Source organism: Fukomys damarensis, unplaced genomic scaffold (genome assembly GCF_012274545.1).
Source record: "Fukomys damarensis isolate Sample0158 unplaced genomic scaffold, DMR_v1.0_HiC HiC_scaffold_16, whole genome shotgun sequence".
Lineage (NCBI taxonomy): Eukaryota > Metazoa > Chordata > Mammalia > Rodentia > Bathyergidae > Fukomys > Fukomys damarensis.
This window is the reverse complement of record NW_022900928.1, coordinates 62,724,163-62,743,716: the sequence shown is the minus strand read 5'-3', so window position 1 is coordinate 62,743,716 and position 19,554 is coordinate 62,724,163. Positions and strand designations below refer to the sequence as shown.

General features: G+C 35.1%; 1 protein-coding gene across 8 annotated transcripts; it reads left to right on the top strand.

Moving 5' to 3' along the window:
- The first annotated feature begins 1,093 nt into the window (after window positions 1-1,093).
- LOC104865733 (NXPE family member 4) lies at window positions 1,094-18,858 on the top strand. 8 transcript variants are annotated; one of them, XM_010629423.3, is made up of 6 exons: window positions 1,094-1,185; window positions 5,703-5,808; window positions 12,785-13,518; window positions 14,186-14,247; window positions 15,440-15,643; window positions 18,189-18,858. In XM_010629423.3, the coding sequence occupies exons 2-6, from the start codon at window positions 5,713-5,715 to the stop codon at window positions 18,722-18,724; spliced, it is 1,632 nt and encodes a 543-aa protein (XP_010627725.1). In that variant the 5' UTR covers window positions 1,094-1,185; window positions 5,703-5,712; the 3' UTR covers window positions 18,725-18,858. The 8 variants fall into 8 exon arrangements, with proteins under 8 accessions (XP_010627725.1, XP_010627722.1, XP_010627721.1 ...); XM_010629420.3 differs by lacking the exon at window positions 1,094-1,185 and adding an exon at window positions 3,809-4,172; XM_010629419.3 differs by lacking the exon at window positions 1,094-1,185 and adding an exon at window positions 3,809-4,200.
- Window positions 18,859-19,554: the final 696 nt, after the last annotated feature.

Genomic DNA, 19,554 nt, shown 5'->3' with positions numbered 1-19,554 from the left:
AGTTAATTTAGGAAGGAATTGGACTTAACCTGAATGTTTTGTTTGTTTTTGCTCTCTTGAGACAGGCTCTTGCTATGTAGTGCAGGATGGACTTGATCTCCCTATGTAGCTCAGGCTGACTTTCAATTTATAATCTTCCTGCCTCAGTCTCCCAAGTGCTGGTAATATAGGCACATGCCACCATGGCTGAGGATAGACTTGAAGTTTATTGTTACTCTGGTTGAACTCAATATACCAAAGCCTTCAAATGCCTTAACAACATAAAATATTTGAAGTGAGGATCAGATTGTTCCCTTAATCAGGTATTCCCTTTGTGCTATATCTCAGAAAGGGTCTTTCACTTTCAATGTTCTTTGTAGCATTTAAGTGTAGAGTTAGTTATTGCTCAATATTTGTTAGCTTGGTAGTAGGGAAGCGGAAAAATGTAGGTTCTGTTGTTCTAAATAAGCTTCGGAACACTTTTCTTGTCCTTTTTCTTCAGTCTTATATATAACTTTCATTTTCCCAAGCATAGCTGAGATATGTCTACAATTTTAAATGGGTCTACTACTAGTTCCAGAAGTAACAAGGATTACAAAGTGAAAATAATTCATAAGTTCTACTGAATACTACTACACTTAGAGATTCAAAACCCTAACTAGAACTGTTGCATCTACTATCACCTCCCTTGACACAAATTTATCCTTCAAAAAAAAAAGAGAATTTAAGAAACTCCTAGACCGAACTGACTCTTAGGACCCCAGAAACAACAGAAAACTGACTTCCTTCCCAAATCAAGGCCCTACAAAGCCCTGTCCTAGGATGGTTCTCTCTCTAGGATAAATGACAATGCAGAATTTTTCCTTAAAGTAAAATCCAAACTCTACAAACAGGTACCTGACTTATTTCAAGGTTTCTAAGTGTCAGTTACACAATAACCCATGAGCAACATATTTATGAAATTTGATTTATTCATTCACAAATAATTCTAAATCATTAACATCAGTAGTCCAACCTAGCCTCTGTTGGATAAACTACTCCATGAATCAGAAGTGACTGAGAAACTGGACCTGCATGTCTCTTCTCCAGGGGCCAGGATTCCCAATTAACCATGTAAAGCTGTGTAAATGAGAACAGAAAAAAATCCTGAAAAAACAAGCAGTAATTTACACATATGGAGCAATTCAAGTTCACACAGAGAACCAGGTAAGATCACCTACCTCCAAAGGAATGATAAATTCTGCGGAAAAATAATTCACCTTAACTAAGCATCTATTTATATTATGAAATAGAACATTTTCATATCTGCATTTGAGTTACTCTGCTTAACTTGTGTTTTCTGCAAGAAAAAGAAGCATACACTTGCTTTACAGTCACATGACTGAAAGGACCTTCATGTTGGAGGAATTCCAGTCAATCATGAAGGGCAAGACTGCTTGCAAATTCTAAAAATAGGTTACTGCTTTTTTAATTATGGAGATAAAAAAAATCTCAGTTAGGCAAACCTGTTATACAAAGTTTGGTCAAAAATTGACCAGATGGCCAGGTGCCCATATTCTTCTGTCAAGGTACACATTCATTAAGGTTGTTCAGGAAACCAATCACATCACTGTGAAAAAACATGTTTATTGATCTGTTTAAAAGCAATGTACCTTTCCAACATAATAGAAAATATCAGATACATGCTACTAGGATTACTAAGGTTTAAAAGTCTGATGGATTTGAGTATGATACTCAGTCTTCCTGTCTCACTTCTCATCTTCATGGTAAAAGTGTTCTTTTATGTAGTCAGCAAACAAAAATAATGACGTGTGTATAATACATGTAGCTGGTTTACATAATTTAATAGTTTCATACGTGTTAGTATCCTGCCTGTGAATTGAGGGAGAAAGATAATTCTTTCTCTCCAAAAGTCTTTTCCTCTAACTCAAAATATGACCTAGGCTTCACAGAGATCTTAAGTGACACTGAGGAACTATGGGGAAGGGTAAGAAGTGCTGCAGCTCTAGTGATAGCGTTGATAACCATCTCAGTAGCATACCCAGATTGTGGAGCTCCACTGTTTTAGTGATATAATCACTTCCTGTCCCTGCCTCATCTACTTCGGCTGTTAACGTCTAATTTCTACTCTCTTCCTATCTGCTTCATGGATTTTTCTGCCTCATGACTACTGGCCATGACTACTGGTAAAACCTGAGAGTGGTTAAATACGCAACTCTGGAGATCTAGGTTCAAGGCCTGCCTCTTCTATTTACTAACTGTGGATTTAGCTAGTGGATTTAAACATCCTATGCCTCATTTTCCCCATCTGAAAATGGTAACTAACTCATAGTATACTTTGGTATGAGTAAGTCCTCAATAAATAGTAGTTGCTTCTTTCCAGTCTGTGTAGCCCACAACCACAACCAACTGCTTTCTTCTCTACACACATTCATCTCTTTCAGCTTGCAACAAGTAGAAGATCTGACTGCCCACCTGTCAGAACCAAAAATAAGCACCCCTATTCAGCAGGCTTCTCAGGCCAGCCTCTGAACAGGTTTCCACGCCACAAAGTTAGCAAACAGATAGATGTTCATCTCTGTTTTCAGGTGGTAGAATAACAAGTGATGTATCTATAGTGTTTTTCACTGGCTCTGTCAGAGAGACCCACGGGCACAGCAGTCCATTTCCCACTGCATAACTTAGAAAAGGCACAGAGTCCTTGACCCTCTCCATGGCAGGCAAGTCTGAGGCCATGGTGCGCTATCTATCCAGGTGCCTGACACAGAACTGCTCTTTTGGCCTCTTCTATTGGGAAAACAAAGATTGAGTTGTGACAGCCTGTGCTCCTCATCATTAATTAATGAGTCCTATGCCAAGTTCTCACTGCTGCACTCCTGAGTCATTCTTGATGTTGAAACTTATCTAGTCTTTATATTTCACTCTTCTGGGGTAAGGACAGTTCCTATTCTTAAATCACATGGAAATAAGATTACCTTATAGTGTGGCCTTGGTGACAGAGTTTGTTTGTTTTCTGAAATTGCAGGCGCCATCTCCCTATGACTTGGACTCCAGGGACTGTTCTCTGAACACCTGTTCATTGATTTGCCAAATGCCGAATGAAGTCTGCTTGTTTTGCTTATGCTCTTTTAGAATCTGACCAGCACTACTCTTACTCTACTCATTCCCAAAGAAATGTTAATCTCCTGGATTGTGTTTAATTATGTAAACTCAGAGCTCCATGGTCCTATCTGTGACTAAACTCCCATTGCAAACCCCTCTTTGAGATAAATTTAGGGGAAAGGAAACTACTCTAACTGAAGATGATGATGAAACATACATTAACTGCAAGGATAGTGCACTATAGAAGACCATATATCTTGCTCACACTAGCCTTTTGAACCTTTTGAAGAAAAACATGGTAAAAAATAAAAATAGTCCTTTCTTCTAAGAATAATGTCAACAAATACATGAGCCACAGGATCCACCCGAATTTGGTTATATCACAAAAGTTGAAGTCATGCTGAGTAGTGGAAAGTACTTTGAATCAGAGGTCAAAATGACAGGAATCCTGCACTTTGCCCTGTTTTAAATTTCACAAGATAATTTGGGAAAAGTATTGAAACTGCCTTCTGCATTTTCAGTTCTTTAAATCGAGCACAATAAGTATGCCTCTTATAAAAAATTGACAGGTTCATATTAAATACCAATATCTGTATAACTGAAGAAAATTAAAATCCATAAATCTATTTGTCTTGGAGTAGGCTGTAAACTGGGTTGGTTGCTGGCATCAGTCTCCTAAAGCGCAGCCAAACCAAACCCACAGCAAACATTTCCTCCTATTATAGGTTCCTTAGAGCAGAAATGAGCAATTCTAGATCCAGTCTACACAGATTTATAAACTGTCTCCATGTAAAATCATAAAGAAGCATAGCTATGGCTAATTTGTCAGACCATGGTAAAGGATGTTGGAAGGATTAAAATCTGTAAAATTTTTTTGAAATGGGTCCTGATTCTTGCTTACAAAAAAAGACCGGAAGAATTGAAGGACCTTTACCTTTAACCTCGTGTATGGGACAGTGTGAGACCCACGAAATCATGGAAGGAACTACAAGTTAACCCACTGATACTTCCTGTGGGCACCTGCTTTTTCTGGCACTGTTTTCATCATCAGATCAAGAGTACAAATCCAAGATGGACTAAAACCTGTGAATGTAAGATATCATTCTCTACATCTGAGAGGTAGTCAATATTATTTTCTTGTCTTCATTTTATTTGAGTTTCCTTTGGTTCGATTCAGCAAATTTTATTGAGTATGTACTATACACGAGATAATACGTGCTTGAGTCCTGGCATTTGGGTTTTGATGTCAGGGCTCAGATGGAAACTAGGAAGTTCAACTCCTCACAGGTGACTACTTTCAATTATTTAAAGTTTTGGCCTTCTTTTCTTTTTTCTTGTCATATAATTATCATATGTTTACTAAAATTAGATTCCTTAAGGCTTCTGACAAAAAAAATCATTTTGTCTACCAGATAGATTGTTTCATTCCTCTTTCTCCATCTGTTTGACCTCAAAATTGTAGTTTGTGATTCAGGTCCTCCCTTAAGGTAGAGCTAGCATGCCTGACTCTTCTGAGCTGAAACACACAGAAGCTGCAAATCCAAGCTATTGAGATTGCAACTTATACCTGTGATTTGTTTTGATACAGACAGGAAATACCCCAATAGCATTAGTGGCTTCAGATGAAAGCCTTCACACCAAGCTTACTGAAGTTTCTAGGTATGAGATTAAATACCTTGAGACTTCTCTTTATGCTAAAGGTATGAAAATATTTACAAAATGGAATGGGTAAGGGAAAGTTGTAATACTTATTCTTGAGTGCTGAAATCTCTAATGTCTGTATATAAAATGGGAGTCTGGGGCAGGGAGTATATTTCAAGAGATGGAAAATTTTTAAAGGGCAGCATTAAATGAATCGTACTTTATTTTACCTTACTCTATGTTATTTTGTGATCCAGTGGTTGAACTCAGAGACTTGCACAAGCTAGACTGGTGATCTACCACTGAACTACATACTTGGCCCAAGCAATTTGAAAAGACAATTTGAAATTCTAAATCAAAGACAAATGTTAATATGAATTAAAGACAAAACACTGATAAAACCTGAAAAATATTTAAAATAAAGGTATAAATGAGTTTTAAAATAATTTTTCAAGGTTGAAGAGTTCTGGAAAGGTTAGTAATACAAGAAAGTGAAACATTTATAGACAAGGTTTAAGGAAGCTGTAAAATCAGTTTATATTAGAAAGGCACTATAATGAAGTGTCTCAGTGTCAGTATTTGCTGAAGTATTTTGTCTGCTCTTTGCATTCAATATTTTTAGTATATGTGCTGCCAAAGCAGGCACTGCTCTTTGAATTTAAGGGAGGGAGGGGAATGTGTGAGGTGACACACAGCCTAGAGACAGACATCAATGACATATAAGCAACGGCGCCTGCTTCCTGTTTTGGGTTTGTGGAATCTGTGGTGAGCTCCAGAGTTTCTCTTCTGTGCAGTGTACGAGCCGAGCCAAAGACAGCAGCTGGGGGACATCAAGGGCAGCTGAGAGGGCCAAAGCTGAGTTCTGAGAGTAATTTATCTGAAGATAAAAGTAATCAGAAGGCATAAAAATTTGTGTTCCCATGTTTTTCTTTCTGTTTTGCTGTGCTTTAAGATTGTGCATTTTGTATTGCCTCTTATAGGGTCTGAATTATGAAAACAACTATGACAAATCATAAGTCCCTGTTGGCACTGTTGCTTATATTAGCCTTCTGGATCAGTTTTACAGTTTTCCACAACTCCTCAGAGGTAGGAATTGCTTATTTTCTTTGTTTTACAAAAGTAAATTTCTACTTATTCTTCATTCTATTCTGGGAAAGTCCAAACTGAAACCTATGGATCATAGTAGTTTTAGAAGTTTACACACTATTTAAATACTAAGATAGTTGATATCTGTTAAGCATGTACTAAGGGACTTTCTGAAAAATAAATATTTCCATTTTATGTAGTCAACTTTATCTGTCTTTCCAAAAGTAGTGTTTTTTGAAGGAAAACATTTCCTTCATTAGAAACGTTTCCAACATTAGATTTGCCTAAATACTCTACTAAAATTTTAAAATGTTGCTTTTGATATTTAATCTTTTAATATAGGTGCTTTATTTTGTTCAGTAGCTAATCATGAGTTCTACAGCAGCACAGCCTTTCAACCCCCACACAGAGGTTGCATATTTGCACCTTAATTATGGGTTTTTTTTGCTCTAGATTTTTTCAAATATTAAAAATTCTGATTTCACATGATCTTCTGGATTTCCAGCTTCAGCTGAAAAAGCAGTTGATAGGTACCATTGGATTTCCATCCTAAATACACAGTCTTCCAAAAAAAAATGTATACACACTTTAGGAAAAGAAAAACTTGGATAAATATTTTAATAGTAAATTTATTGAGATATCATGAGATTAATACAAGTTATTTTTGACCTTTACAATTACAAAAGTGGTGTCCATGAGCTTCCAGACATTTCTCAGTACAGTGAGCTGCTGCTTGGGTAACCTTGGTCATTAAAATTGCAGCACATGCATTTTCCATTTCTTTTCTGTGATAAACAACATCCTCTAGGGTCCCACATACAAGGGTAACACAATCTGTAAAAAACACCATCACACTATTTTTCTTTTCCTGAAATGTATACAAATTTTTAGCAGCCTCTGTATCCTACATCTTCTTTGTATTTGGAACTCTGTTTTTTTTTTCCTCTATTTAATCTTACCCGTCTTTAATTTTTCAGGAGATACCCCATAGGTTCTGGTTCTGTTAAGGTGTCTCTTTCTACATCACAGATGATAGAGCTGTAAAGTTCTTTTCTGTCTTTTACATGATTTTATAGTCAGAAGTTGGGGCTGCAATATGTGCTTAGTCTCCACCTCAAATCACAATTTTCTTGTTACATTTTTACCCTAAATTTTTGTGCCCAGGAAATTAACCTACCATTCTAAAAATCACTTATTTTCATTTGAAATTTTAACAGTATAAAAATATCTGATAATGTGACACAATGGTGACAATACATAACTAAAATAATGTTGAAATCTCTGGATCTTTTGTCATTTTTTTCAGAGTTCCTTAGCAACTACTGAGAAAGACTATTACACTTTCAATCATGAATGTGGATTTTTCTAGTTTTCCCTTTAACATCAACTTTTGCTGTATTTTTTTCTGAAAAATTATCTCATCACCATAAAATGTCCATATTTATTTCCAGTACTATTCTCTGTTCCATAGACTAATCTAATAATATTAGCTTTTTATACTTATTGGTATATTGCTTTCTATCCACTTTCAACCTATAGTCATCTTTATATTTAAGGTGTATTCCTTGCAGAGAGTAAATAGTTGGATCTTGCTTTTTTATTTATCTCTTCCTATTAATGGGATATTTAGTCTATTTACTTTTAATGGAATTATTACTATGAGTGATTTTAGATCTGCCTCTTTGCTATTTATTTTCTGCTTGGTCCTTTTATTGTCAGTTCCTGTTTTTCCTTCCTGCTGCACTTTGAGTTAACTGAAAATTTTTTTTTTTTTTTAGAATTTCCTTTTAGTTTCTACCTTGTTTTAAATAGTTTCTCTAGGCATTGTTATATCATGTATGCTTGGCTTTTACAATTACTAAAATGCCACTTCATTTAATGTGCAAAAACCTTTCAATACCTATTACTCTATTTACTTTCACGTATACCTCACTCTATTCTCTATGGTATACCTGTCATATTATTACAAATTTACAGTTTTTACTTTAAATAATTATATGCACTTTAAAGAACTTGAAAAAATATTCTGTCTTTTGTATTTATCCTTGTATTTCCCACCTCCCATGTTTCTCATTCCTTCCTGAAAATCTGGCTCCCATCTAGTATAATTTCTCTTCAGACTAAAGAATTTCTTTTAGCACTTCTTACAGTCTTTTGCTTTCTTTCAAGTATTGACCCCTCTCCATTCCTGACTGCTTGTGCTCACTCTCCGCTACTTTTAAGAGTGTTGCTTTTTTAAAAATACATCTGTTAAACCCAGAGTGGTGGTGCACACCTGTAATCCACAAATTTCAGAAGCTGAGGTACAAAGATCACCCTGAGTTGGAGGTCAATGGTTGATATGATTGTGGCCAATTTTATTTCTCAAGTACTTTCAGCAGTCTCTAACTTTTAATAATAAATCAGTGTTATAATTAGAAAATAAACATTTTTATAAACCTATAGTATATTAGTAAAAATCTGAGAAAATACTTTAAAAATGACAGAATGAATATTCAAGCAATTATAAAAGATGAAATAAAAAATAGGTAATTGTACTTTACATAAAAGCCCCACACGTTTGATGTATTTATTTGTTTGTTTGTTTGCAGTACTGGGGATCAAACTCAGGACCTTGCAATTGCAAGACAGGCACAACACCACTGAGCTACATCCCCAGACCTGTTTTTATTATTTTAAAACTTTTGTTTTGTACCATGGATTAAACCTAGGACCTTGCATGTGCAAGGAAGGTGTGGTGCCACTAAGCTAAATCCCTGACCCTTTAAAACTTATTTTTAATTGATACATGGAAATTTTGTTGTATATAGTACAACATATTTTGAAATATGTATGGATTGTGGAATAATTAAATTAAGGTAATTAATATACACACTATCTCATCTATTCTTTATTTTGTTTTTTTCTCCTAAGAATTCTTAAAATCTACTCTTCAAGCAATTTTCCAGAATACAATACATTGTTATTAGCTACAGCCACCGGGTTAGACAATATATCTCTTGAAACATTTATTTTAGCTAACTTATTTCTTCTGTGACCAAATTTTTGTGTTTACGTCTTCAACTCATTGCCCAGACAAATATCATACAGCTTGTCTCCTATGTTTCTTTTAGGAGTTTTATAGTTTCAGTTCTTACATCTAAGCCATTCATCCATTTTGGGTTGATTTTATAACATTTGATGTCAGGTTCAATTATTCTTCTGCATGTAAATGCACAATTGTCTCAATGCTACTTATTAAAGAGATTATCCTTTTTTTCATTTTGTGTTTTGGTATAATGTCAAGGGACCATAAATAAAGGATTTGTTTCTCGGCTCTCTATTCCATTGGTTATATGTCCTGTTTTATGTCAGTACTAGGGTGTTTTGATTAGTAGACTTTTATATAGATTACTAGACTTTTAAAGTCAAATAGCATAATCTCCAGCTTTGTTCTTTTTGTCCCAGAATTCAGGATCTTTTGTAATTTCTTATGCATTTTAAGATTGGTTGTTTTATTTCCATGAAAATATCATTGGTAATTTAATGGGAATTGCTTCAAATCTGCAGATTGCTTGGGTAGTACAGACAATTTAACAATATTAATTCTTCTAACCCATGAATGTGGAGTATCTTTCCACTTATTTGTATCTTGCACAATTTCCTTCATCAACATTTTATAGTAAGTGTTCAGGGTTCAGGTCTTTATCTCCTTGGTTAAATTTATTCCTAGTATTTAATTTTTTGATAGCTTTTGTAAAAGAGATTGTTTTCTCGTCTTGTTTTTCAGATAGTTTGTTGTTAATGTATGAAAATGATACTGAGGGCTAGGGATTTAGCTTAGTGGTTCCAATGCCTGCCTCGCAAGTGCAAGGACCCGAGTTTGATCCCTGGAACCAAAAAATATATATAATAAAATAAAATAAAAAATAAAAATGCTACTGATTTTTGTGTATTGCTCATATATACTACTATAACTTGAATTTGCTTATTAATTTTGATGGAATCTTTAGGGTTCCCTCTATATAAGATTGTGTCATTTTCAGATAGGGCCAATTTAACTTTCTCCATTCAAATTGGAATGCCTTTTCTTTATTTCTCCTGGCTAATTAGCCTGAGTAGAACTTCCAGTATTGTGTTGATCAGAAGTAGTAAAAACAAGCATCCTTTTATGTTATCTGATGTTCCAGGAAAAAGTTTCAGCTTTTCACCATTGAGTATATATTCTCTCCTATTCAACTTTTTTGAATAGTTTAAGATGGACTGGTACTTTAAATGTTTGGTAGAATTCAGAAGTAAAGCCATTGACTCCTGGATTATTTGATGGGAGGATTTATGACCAGTCAAGTTTCTTACTGACTTTCCCTTCATGATGCAGTCTTGGTAGGTTGCATGAGTCTAGAAATGTATCCATTTCTTCTAGGTTATCCAACTTGCTGGCATATATTGTTCATAGTAGACTGTTATGATATCAGTTGTAATATCTCCTTTTCCTGTTATATTTTTTTTTTGTTTCTGATTTCACTTATTTATCTTTTTTCTCTTCGTTTAGCTAAAGGTTTTTCAGTTTATATTTTCAAAAACAAACACAATTCCAATGATTATTTTTATTATTTTCTCAGTCTCAACTTATTTCAACTGCTATACTCTTTATTTTTCTCCTACTAACTTTAGGCTTAGCTAGTTCTTATTTCTCTAGTTCCTTAAAGTGACATTAGTTTGGTTATTTGAGATCTTTCTTCTTTTTTTTTTTATTTAGGTGCTTACTGCTATAGATTTCCTTCTTAGCACTATTTTTGCTGCATCCCATAGATTTGGTATTTTATGCATCCATTTTCATTTTACTCTGTCTCTGTCTGTCTGTCTCTGTTGTTTATCTTTTTTTTTATTGGCAAGGTCTTTTTATATTGCCCAGACTGGCCTTGAACTGTCAACCCTCCACGCTCAGTCTTTAGGTAATAGGATGTGCACCACTCCTACACAGATTCGATATGTTTTGTTAATTTCTTCTTTGTCCCATTGGTTTTTCAGGAGGATGTTCATTTGCATGTATTTGTAAAGTTTCTGAAATTTTTCCGATTATTGATATCTAGTTTCATAACTTTGTGGTTGGAAAAGATACCTGATGTGACTTTAATTTGTTAATACTTATTTTTAGGGCCAGGGATTTAGTTCAGTGGTTCCACTACCTGCCACAGAAGCTCAAGTCCTGAGTTCAATCTTCAGTACAAAAAAAAAAAAGACTTGTTTGTAATCTACCATATCACTTAGCATGGAGAACATTAAAGGGAATGTTCTATGTGGATGTCTGTTACATAAGTCCATTTGGTCTCAAGAGTAGTTTTTGTGTTTGGTTTTTTGTTTTGTTTTGTTTTGTCTTGTCTTGTTTTGCATTTTACAATATTGGGGAATTGAGCTCAGGGTCTTGAGAACATTAGGCAATTGCTCTACCCCTTTAGCTACATCCCCAACACAGTGAAGTGTAGTTTAATTATGTTTCTTGATTTTCTGTCTGAATGATCTGTCCACTGCTGAAAATAGGGCACTGTATCATCTGCTACTACTGTATTACAATCTACTCCTCTCTTCACTTCTATTAGTATTTGTTTTATATATTGAGGTGCTTCAATGTTACAGATTATGTCTAGAATTATATATATATACACACACACACATATTCCTCTTGATGAAGAATTGAATCTTTTATCATTAAATAATAACCTTTTCTGGCTTTATAGTTTTTGATTTAAAGTCTAGTTTATCTGATATAAGTATAGCAACTCACGTTCTCTTTTCATTTCTATTTCTATTTGCATGAAGTATCTTTTTCCATCCTTTCTCTTTTACTTTAGGTGTGTTCTTATAGATAAAGTAAATCTCTTGTTGGCAGTATATAGTTGGGTCTTGGTATATTCTTTCTTCAGTTCAATTGCTCTGTCTTTTAATTGGTGAATGCATTATATTCAAGGCAGTTATTGATAAGAAAGGACTTACTACTGCCATTATATTGTTTTCCAGTTGTTTTGTAGGTTATTTATCCCTTCCTTCTATGCTTGCTTTCTTGCTTTTTTTCCTTTGTAAACAAATTATTTTCTCTGGGTGTATGTTTTGATTCCTTACTTTTATCCTTTAAGAAAATACTATAGATGTTTTCTCTATGATTACCATAAGTTATATAAAGGAATCTTATAGTTATGAAACCCTATTGTAAGCTGATAACTAAAGTTTGATCACATGAAAATCTTCATGCTTTTGTTTGTTTGTTTTCTGGTACTGGGAATTGAACTCAGGTCCATAAAAATCTTCATACTTTTACTCCATCCTGATACCATATTTTGAATTTCTGAAGTTACATCTTTGAAGTAGTTTAACATTTAAAAACTATTATAGCAATTATTTTAATGCTTGTTTTAACCTTTATGCAAAAGATACAAGTGATTTATCTACCATCATTACAGAATTAGAATATTGTGATTTTGACTGTGCACTTACATTTACCAGTGAATTAATGCTCCCTATTTTTTGTGTTACTAATTAGTATCTTTTTCTTTGCTTGAAAAATGATACTTAGCATTTCTGAACTGCTCAGATTTTGTCTAAAATTGAGTTTTTTACTAAATTTTAATTTTAAGATAAAAATAAAAACAATAGCAATAATTTTCTACTATGAAATTAAAAACATTTTCTAATTTGGTCTTCACAATTGCTTTTAAGGTAGATTTAATTACCAATTTTCAGAAGATGATGCTAGGGTTCAGGGCCCATTGGGGATAAATAGGTCTTCCAAAATAAATTAGCCAATGAAAACTGGACTAACATTAATAGAATCTATAAACAAAGTATTTCGCATATGAAACATATATAATCATAAAATCTCAGTGTCATTTAATTTCTGTAACTATCACTGCTTTATAAAAGACAAAATTTGGCTAACCAAACAACTGCCACATTAAAGGAATATTTGATATGTTCTTTATTCTGTTTCTTGTCATTTCAGATATGGGCTGCACTCAAGTGGACTGACCCCCTCCCTCACTGTAACTTCATTGGGAAGCCCTTGTGCACTAAAGCACCACAGTGTCCAGTACTTTCTGCAGCAGAGACTGACCTGGAAATCAGGAAGGTCCTGGAGAAACTGGACCAGCTGATCCCACCCAGACCCTTCACCCACAAAATCGCTACTACCAGTGCCACACAGAGCAAAGCTACCATCCTCAATCCTCGAGATAAGTACTGCCAGGGGGACCAGCTGGATATCCTGTTGGAAGTGAAAGACCACCTGGGACATAGGAAAGAATATGGTGGGGACTTCCTGAGGGCCAGGATGTACTCCACAGATCTGAAAGCAGGTGCATCAGGGAAAGTGACAGATTTCAACAATGGCACCTATCTTGTCAGCTTCACTCTATTCTGGGAGGGCCAGGTCTCCCTGTCTGTCCTGCTCGTGCACCCCAGTGAAGGGGCATCAGCTCTCTGGAGGGCAAGGAACCAAGGTTATGACAGGGTGATCTTCACGGGCCAGTTTGTCAATGGCAACTCCCAGGTCAATACTGATTGTGCCCTGGTTTTAAACTCAAGTGCTGAATTGTGCAGATATCTGGATGCTGAAGACCAAGAAGCTTTCTACTGTGTGAGGCCTCCACATGTTTCCTGTGCTGCACTTACCCACATGCGTTCCATGAACAAGAACATTTCCTATCTTAGCCAACAAGAATGGACCCTCTTTGAAAGGTAAATAATTATTGCTGATGACTATGTTTTTGCCTTATATGACAATCTACAGAAAAGTCTTGTAATTATATCTTTGATACTCTGTATGTAGAGTCATTTGAGAAAGGAACTGTGAATTCATTTGGAGACAGAGCTCAGCCTCCAAAAGTCCCCAAATGTTTTGGATATTTCATTCTCACTAATGAAATAAAAAATAGGGGCCAATGAAAACTGAAAATGACTAAGAAATACAGATTCTGCCCAAAAAATGTATATATATCAAGAAAAGAAAACTATGTATAAATATTTTAACACTAAATTTATTGAGACATCATAAAATTAATACATTACCTTTGGCCTCTACAATTACAAGAGGTGCTCAAAGTGGTGGCCATTAGCTTCCAGACATTTATTAGTAGCAAACTGCAGAAGTGTGTATACTTTTTTGGCAGAATTTATATATGTGTGCTCTAACATATGATATCTGCATCTCAATAAATCACCTTGAACACCATCTAAGTAACTGTATCCTATGAAATAATAGGTAAGGAAATGGAAATCTATTAAATGACATTAATATGTGGACCCAGCAACCAGCTTAACAGGAAACAGCAGAAGCATTGAATAATCTGTCTTGTTTACTGATTTGGGGCCACCTGCATATTAATTTCTATATTGTCTCTCTAAGGTCAAATGTGGGTGTGGAGATTATGGAAAACTCCAGTGTCATTCATGTCACAAAATGCAACAGTAAGTGCTCTGTGTTTGCTGGGTGCTTATTCCTAGCCTTCCTCTTCCTGCTGGGTGTTTTCATTTTTCAGGTCTACCAGGACTCTGTTCATCTATTGTGTCCAAGGTCAGTCAATGTACCAAGTACCTAAGGAAGTGAATGATTCAAATCACTAAAACTATATCTCTCATCACCAGTCTACTTAGCAGGTAACTGATTACCTGCTCATCCTATACAACAACCTATGAGTGTTAAAACACTGTCCCAGTTCTTTACCTGCACACACTGACACTATCACTACCTCCTATATCCCTTCTATCCCAAGAATTACATAGGGTTCCGACACCCTGAGTCTGTCACATTTCAACTTTAACATGCAATGTAGAACTTCTACATTCATATTTACTGTTATTTTTTATTACTTGACTTTAAAGAGCTTAGGGAAGTCCCATCTAAAATGATTTAAGGAAACTGCTTTTATATCTATATCAGTTCAGCATTAAAGTCTTGCTAATTATTAACATACTTGTCCTCATTAAAATATATGCACTGGAATGTAGAAATAGTATTTTTATGACAGATAAATGGGTAAACTCATCCCAATTGTTGAAATACTAAACTACTTTCTGTGGGTGATGAATAATCACTGCCTCAAACCTATCACATCTTAGCACCTCAGCTCCTCATAAGCCAGTGAATTAAGGTTTAATACCTGACCTCAGACCTACACACATATTGGCCAGTTTCCAAGCAATCTATATTATACCACCCTGCCTTTTACTCAAAAAATGCATAGTTTGATAGTGGCATTTAAGACACTGTGATAGTGTGTGACAAACTCAGGGACAAACTGGGCTAAAATGATAGAATGAATAATCTTTCATTTACTTTGTGAGAATTGATGATGTTGCTTTTAAAGCAATGCTGAAAAATACTTAAATTTTTCCATGAGGCCATTTTTTTCTGGGAAAAACATGTGCTCTTATAATGACCGTTAATGGGTATCAGCTAAGAAACTAACATCACAGAAAAATTTTACTGAAAACTAGCTGTTTCATTATGAAGATGCTTTGATATGGCTTTTCTTCCACCTCCAACACTTTTGCTCCCTATTAAGAGGATACTTTAGGGAAGACAGATGTCTCTCAATAAATACTGATGGATAATTTGATGTTTTAGAAGATCATATCTTGCTGATTTTTTTGGCAACAGAAACAGTCCCAGTGAAAGAGAAATGCAAGCCTGGAATGTTACCCACAATCCCCAGTGGACATGCCTGGAAATACACATGGTATCCTGTCTCCTGCAGTTTGACTCCAGTCAGCATGAAAGACTGCCTGAGAGGAAAACTCATATATCTAATGGGAGATTCCACGATTCGCCAGTGGATGGAATACTTCAAAGCCAGTCTCAACAGTACGCCTCATTCTTAGCTATTCTTCATATATATCCCCTTCAGAAACTTCTTTTTCACTTCAGATTTATCGTACTACTTATCATGAAACACCAAAAATGTTCACAAGACATAATATTTCTTTTTAAAAAGACACATTTATCTGACTAGAAGGGAACCAGTGTAGAAAAGCATTACCTCCCTTTCCCTGCAAAATTTATGCTTCAATATTTACACAACAGTCTCAGAAAATTATCGATGGAGCTAAAGATGATTTAAAATACTGAATTTCCCCTCTTCTACAGTTGGTACAATGATTACTTTATTTACAGATTCTAGATTTAGTGACCTGGGTTCAAAACCATTTCATTCCATGGTTTCCTCCTCTACTAAATGAAGATAAAAGAATACTCACCTGCTAAAATGAGATGATATATATGGTGTATTTAGAATACTGTCTGCTACAAAATAAGTTCTCCTTGGTGTAAACTATCATCACTATTATTGTTCCAATTTTAGTATATGTGCTGCTGAAGCAAGCACAATCACCACTATTATCAATACCTGATAATAGGACAGATTTTGCATCTGGCAGGCACAATGGATAAAAGCACAGAATTTAGAGTCTAACAGACCTATTCTGTGCCACTTAGAAAAAATAACCTTGGGCATCTTATTTTCTCTACTCAATTTCCTCATTCATCAACTAAAAATAGTAACATATGCGCTGTTGATTTTGAAGATGAAATAGGTAATGGATATAAAGAATTTAACACATTTTAAGGCACACTGGCACTTAGAAAATGCCCAAAAAGCAATAGCACTGATTTTCATAAGTGTCAGCGTTAGGGGTAGAATTCAGTTGTGAGAATCTTAGTCAACTTGCCCTATTTACTAAACCAAGAGTTCAACAGTAACAACTCAGAAACAATTAATAGATTTAGCAACGCTCTATGTCTCTGAGCCCCAGCTACTATGACTAGGAATAATACAGAGGCTGTGACTCCATCTTGGCCTTTCTATACCAGGCTACTTTTGTGACCTCTAACTCAGAATAAAAGCTCATCCTCTCAATAAAAATAGGAAAATCAGGGGGAAAGTAGGGATTGGGCTGCAAATTACAAGAATTCTCAACTGGGGAGAGTTTTAGGTTGTGACCTCTAGAAAGGTCATTTAACTCTTTTGGACCTCAATTTGCTCAGCTACAAAATGAATGGTCTAGGGATACCCTTCAGCATGACATTCTGTAGTGGTGAGTCTCTTATTGCTGATCTATTGAGTTACCTGTCCTCTTCAGTTTCTCTTGTAAGCTGAGGTAGGAACATGTCTTTTGTGCATTTTGTTAAAATTTAAATTTGGGCTGGGGATTTATCTCTGTGGCACTGCCCTTCCTGGCAAGCACAAGGTCCTGAGTTCAACCCCCAGTAACCACCCCCCAAAAAGAAGTTAAACTCTATGGTCAGAGTGTGCTTTGGAGAAGAAAACTAAAGTAAATTGGAGGCAGAGTGAAGAAAATAGTTCTTCCATTTGCCTCCAAATAATCCTCCAGCATCACTATGTTCCAACCTCACCGGCATAAGACTTCAAATTTAGTGCTTTATTTTGAAGATGATACATGTTATAAAGCATTAATAATCATTGATTATACATTTTCCTCAGAAGTTCTAGCTAGAAATAATTTGGATATGGATATAATTAAAATGACAAAAAATTAAAGAGCTTCATCTTATTCTGTATATATGAGATTATTTTCAAATGTGTCAAGATTAGGTAGACCATGTTCACAAGACTTGGGGGTGACTTCAATCTTAATTGCTGATTTCATCACAAACTGTAATCTTCAACAGGTGATTTTTTTCTCTCTTTTATATAACATGGAACTTTTAAAAATACAAAAGCATCTTTGAGGTAAATTATCAGTTCAAAGAAATGGTTTATAAACTGTAAAGTACTTAACAAATGAGTGGTAATACTCTTATTATATCATAAAACATACTCAGTACCATTGCATGCACATGGAAGAAAACACAAAAGAATAGAAGAATTTGCAAAGTGGTCAAGGAATTAGATTCACTTATTTTCTTTATGTTATTTTATTCATTCATTCACTTATTCATTCATTTATTGTGTGTGGTAGCAGCAATTATAGCTAGGGCCTCACACATGTTAAGCAAGGGCTGTACCACTGAGCTATATCTCCAGCCCTACATTTTTCTTTTAATGTAAATAAAATCAAGCAGAACTGTTCTCAAATGATCATAGTTTAAAGTTAACAAGGTCTATAAAAATACTTACAAAACTGATCAAATCATCCTCCAATGAATTTATCACAATGTCTTAATATTTCTAGTCAGTCTGATGTAAGAAGGCATACATAAATCTCTTACATTTGTATAGCAATTTAAATTTTTCAAATAATTTTCCAAATTATTCCTTCAGCTAAGCCTATCATAAATCAGATATGATTAACCTATTTAATTCTAAAAAACAATCTCTCCTACATTTAAGACTAATTAATCTTTGTAACATTACTCTCCTTTCATTTTGGGACTGCCAATTTGTCATCAGCACTGAAGTCAGTAGATCTACATGGATCTGGAAAACTGAAACACCAACTTGCTGTGGATTTGGATAGGAATATTAACATCCAATGGCAAAAACACAGTTACCCCTTGGTTGGCTCAATGGAATATTCAGTCAAAGGGATTGAGTACATTGCCCGGATCATTGACAGAATTGGAGGAGATAAAAATACCATTGTTGTAATTTCTCTGGGCCAGCATTTCAGACCCTTTCCCCTTGATGTCTTCATACGAAGGGTCCTCAATGTCCACAGAGCTGTTCAGCGCCTTCTTCTGAGAAGCCCAGACACTATGGTTATCATCAAGACAGAAAACACCAGGGAGATGCACAGTGATGTGGAAAGATTGAGTGACTTTCATGGTCACATTCAAAATCTTGTTATAAAGGACATTTTCCAGGATCTCAATGTGGGTATTATTGATGCTTGGGATATAACAATTGCATATGGCTCAAATGAAGTCCATCCACCTCAATATATTATTAGAAATCAAATCAATATATTCTTAAACTATATTTGCTAGTTTGCACATATCACTGAAAATCATTCATTTAATTAAAAAATATCTCCTCAATGATTGCACTAGACTACATTCTCACCAACAGAGAAGTATTCCTTTTTCCCCCCACAGCCCCACCAGCATTTGTCATTGCTTGATTTCATGATAGCAGCCATTCTTTCTGGGGTGAGGTGGAATCTGAAGTGTTGTTTTCATTTGCATCTCTTGAATGACCAATGATGTTGAACATTTTTTCATGTTTATTTCCTATTTCTACTTCTTTGTCTGAGAAATGTCTGTTAATTTCAGATGCCTGTTTTTTGGATTGTCTCTTTAAACTGGGAAGTTTGATTTTTTTAAGTTTTTTATATATTCTAGACAGTAGATCTTTGTCTGAGGAACAGCAGGTAAAAATTTTTTCACACATTGTGGGTTGCCTCTTCACCCTGTTGGTGATTACTCTTGCTGTGCAGAAGCTTTTTAATAAGAGATGCACTTGTTTTATGGAGATACCTCAAAGAACTAGGATTAGAGGTCCCATTTGACCCAGCTTTCCCCTGCTGGGTATCTTCCCAAAAGAATTAAAAGAATCATACCATAAAGATATATGTGCACCCATGTTCATAGTGGCAGTTTGTAATAGCTAAAACTTGGAAACAACCCAGTTGCCCATCAACTGGAGTCTGGACAAAAAAGATGTGGTACCTTGGAATTTAGCTCAGTGGTTCTGCCACCTGCCTCACAAGTGCAAGGGCCTGAGTTCAATCCCTGGTACCAAAAATAAACAAAAAATATGGGGTTTTTTTTTATAAAATGGAGTACTACTCAGCCATAAGGAATAAAAAATTAGAAAT

Excerpts from the sequence above, each read along its gene's own strand:
- LOC104865733 (XM_010629423.3), top strand. The coding sequence starts at position 5,713 with ATGAAAACAACTATGACAAATCATAAGTCCCTGTTGGCACTGTTGCTT. Across the intron at positions 5,809-12,784 it reads TTTTCCACAACTCCTCAGAG|ATATGGGCTGCACTCAAGTG; the intron begins GTAGGAATTGCT and ends TTGTCATTTCAG. Across the intron at positions 15,644-18,188 it reads CTTCAAAGCCAGTCTCAACA|CACTGAAGTCAGTAGATCTA; the intron begins GTACGCCTCATT and ends ATTTGTCATCAG.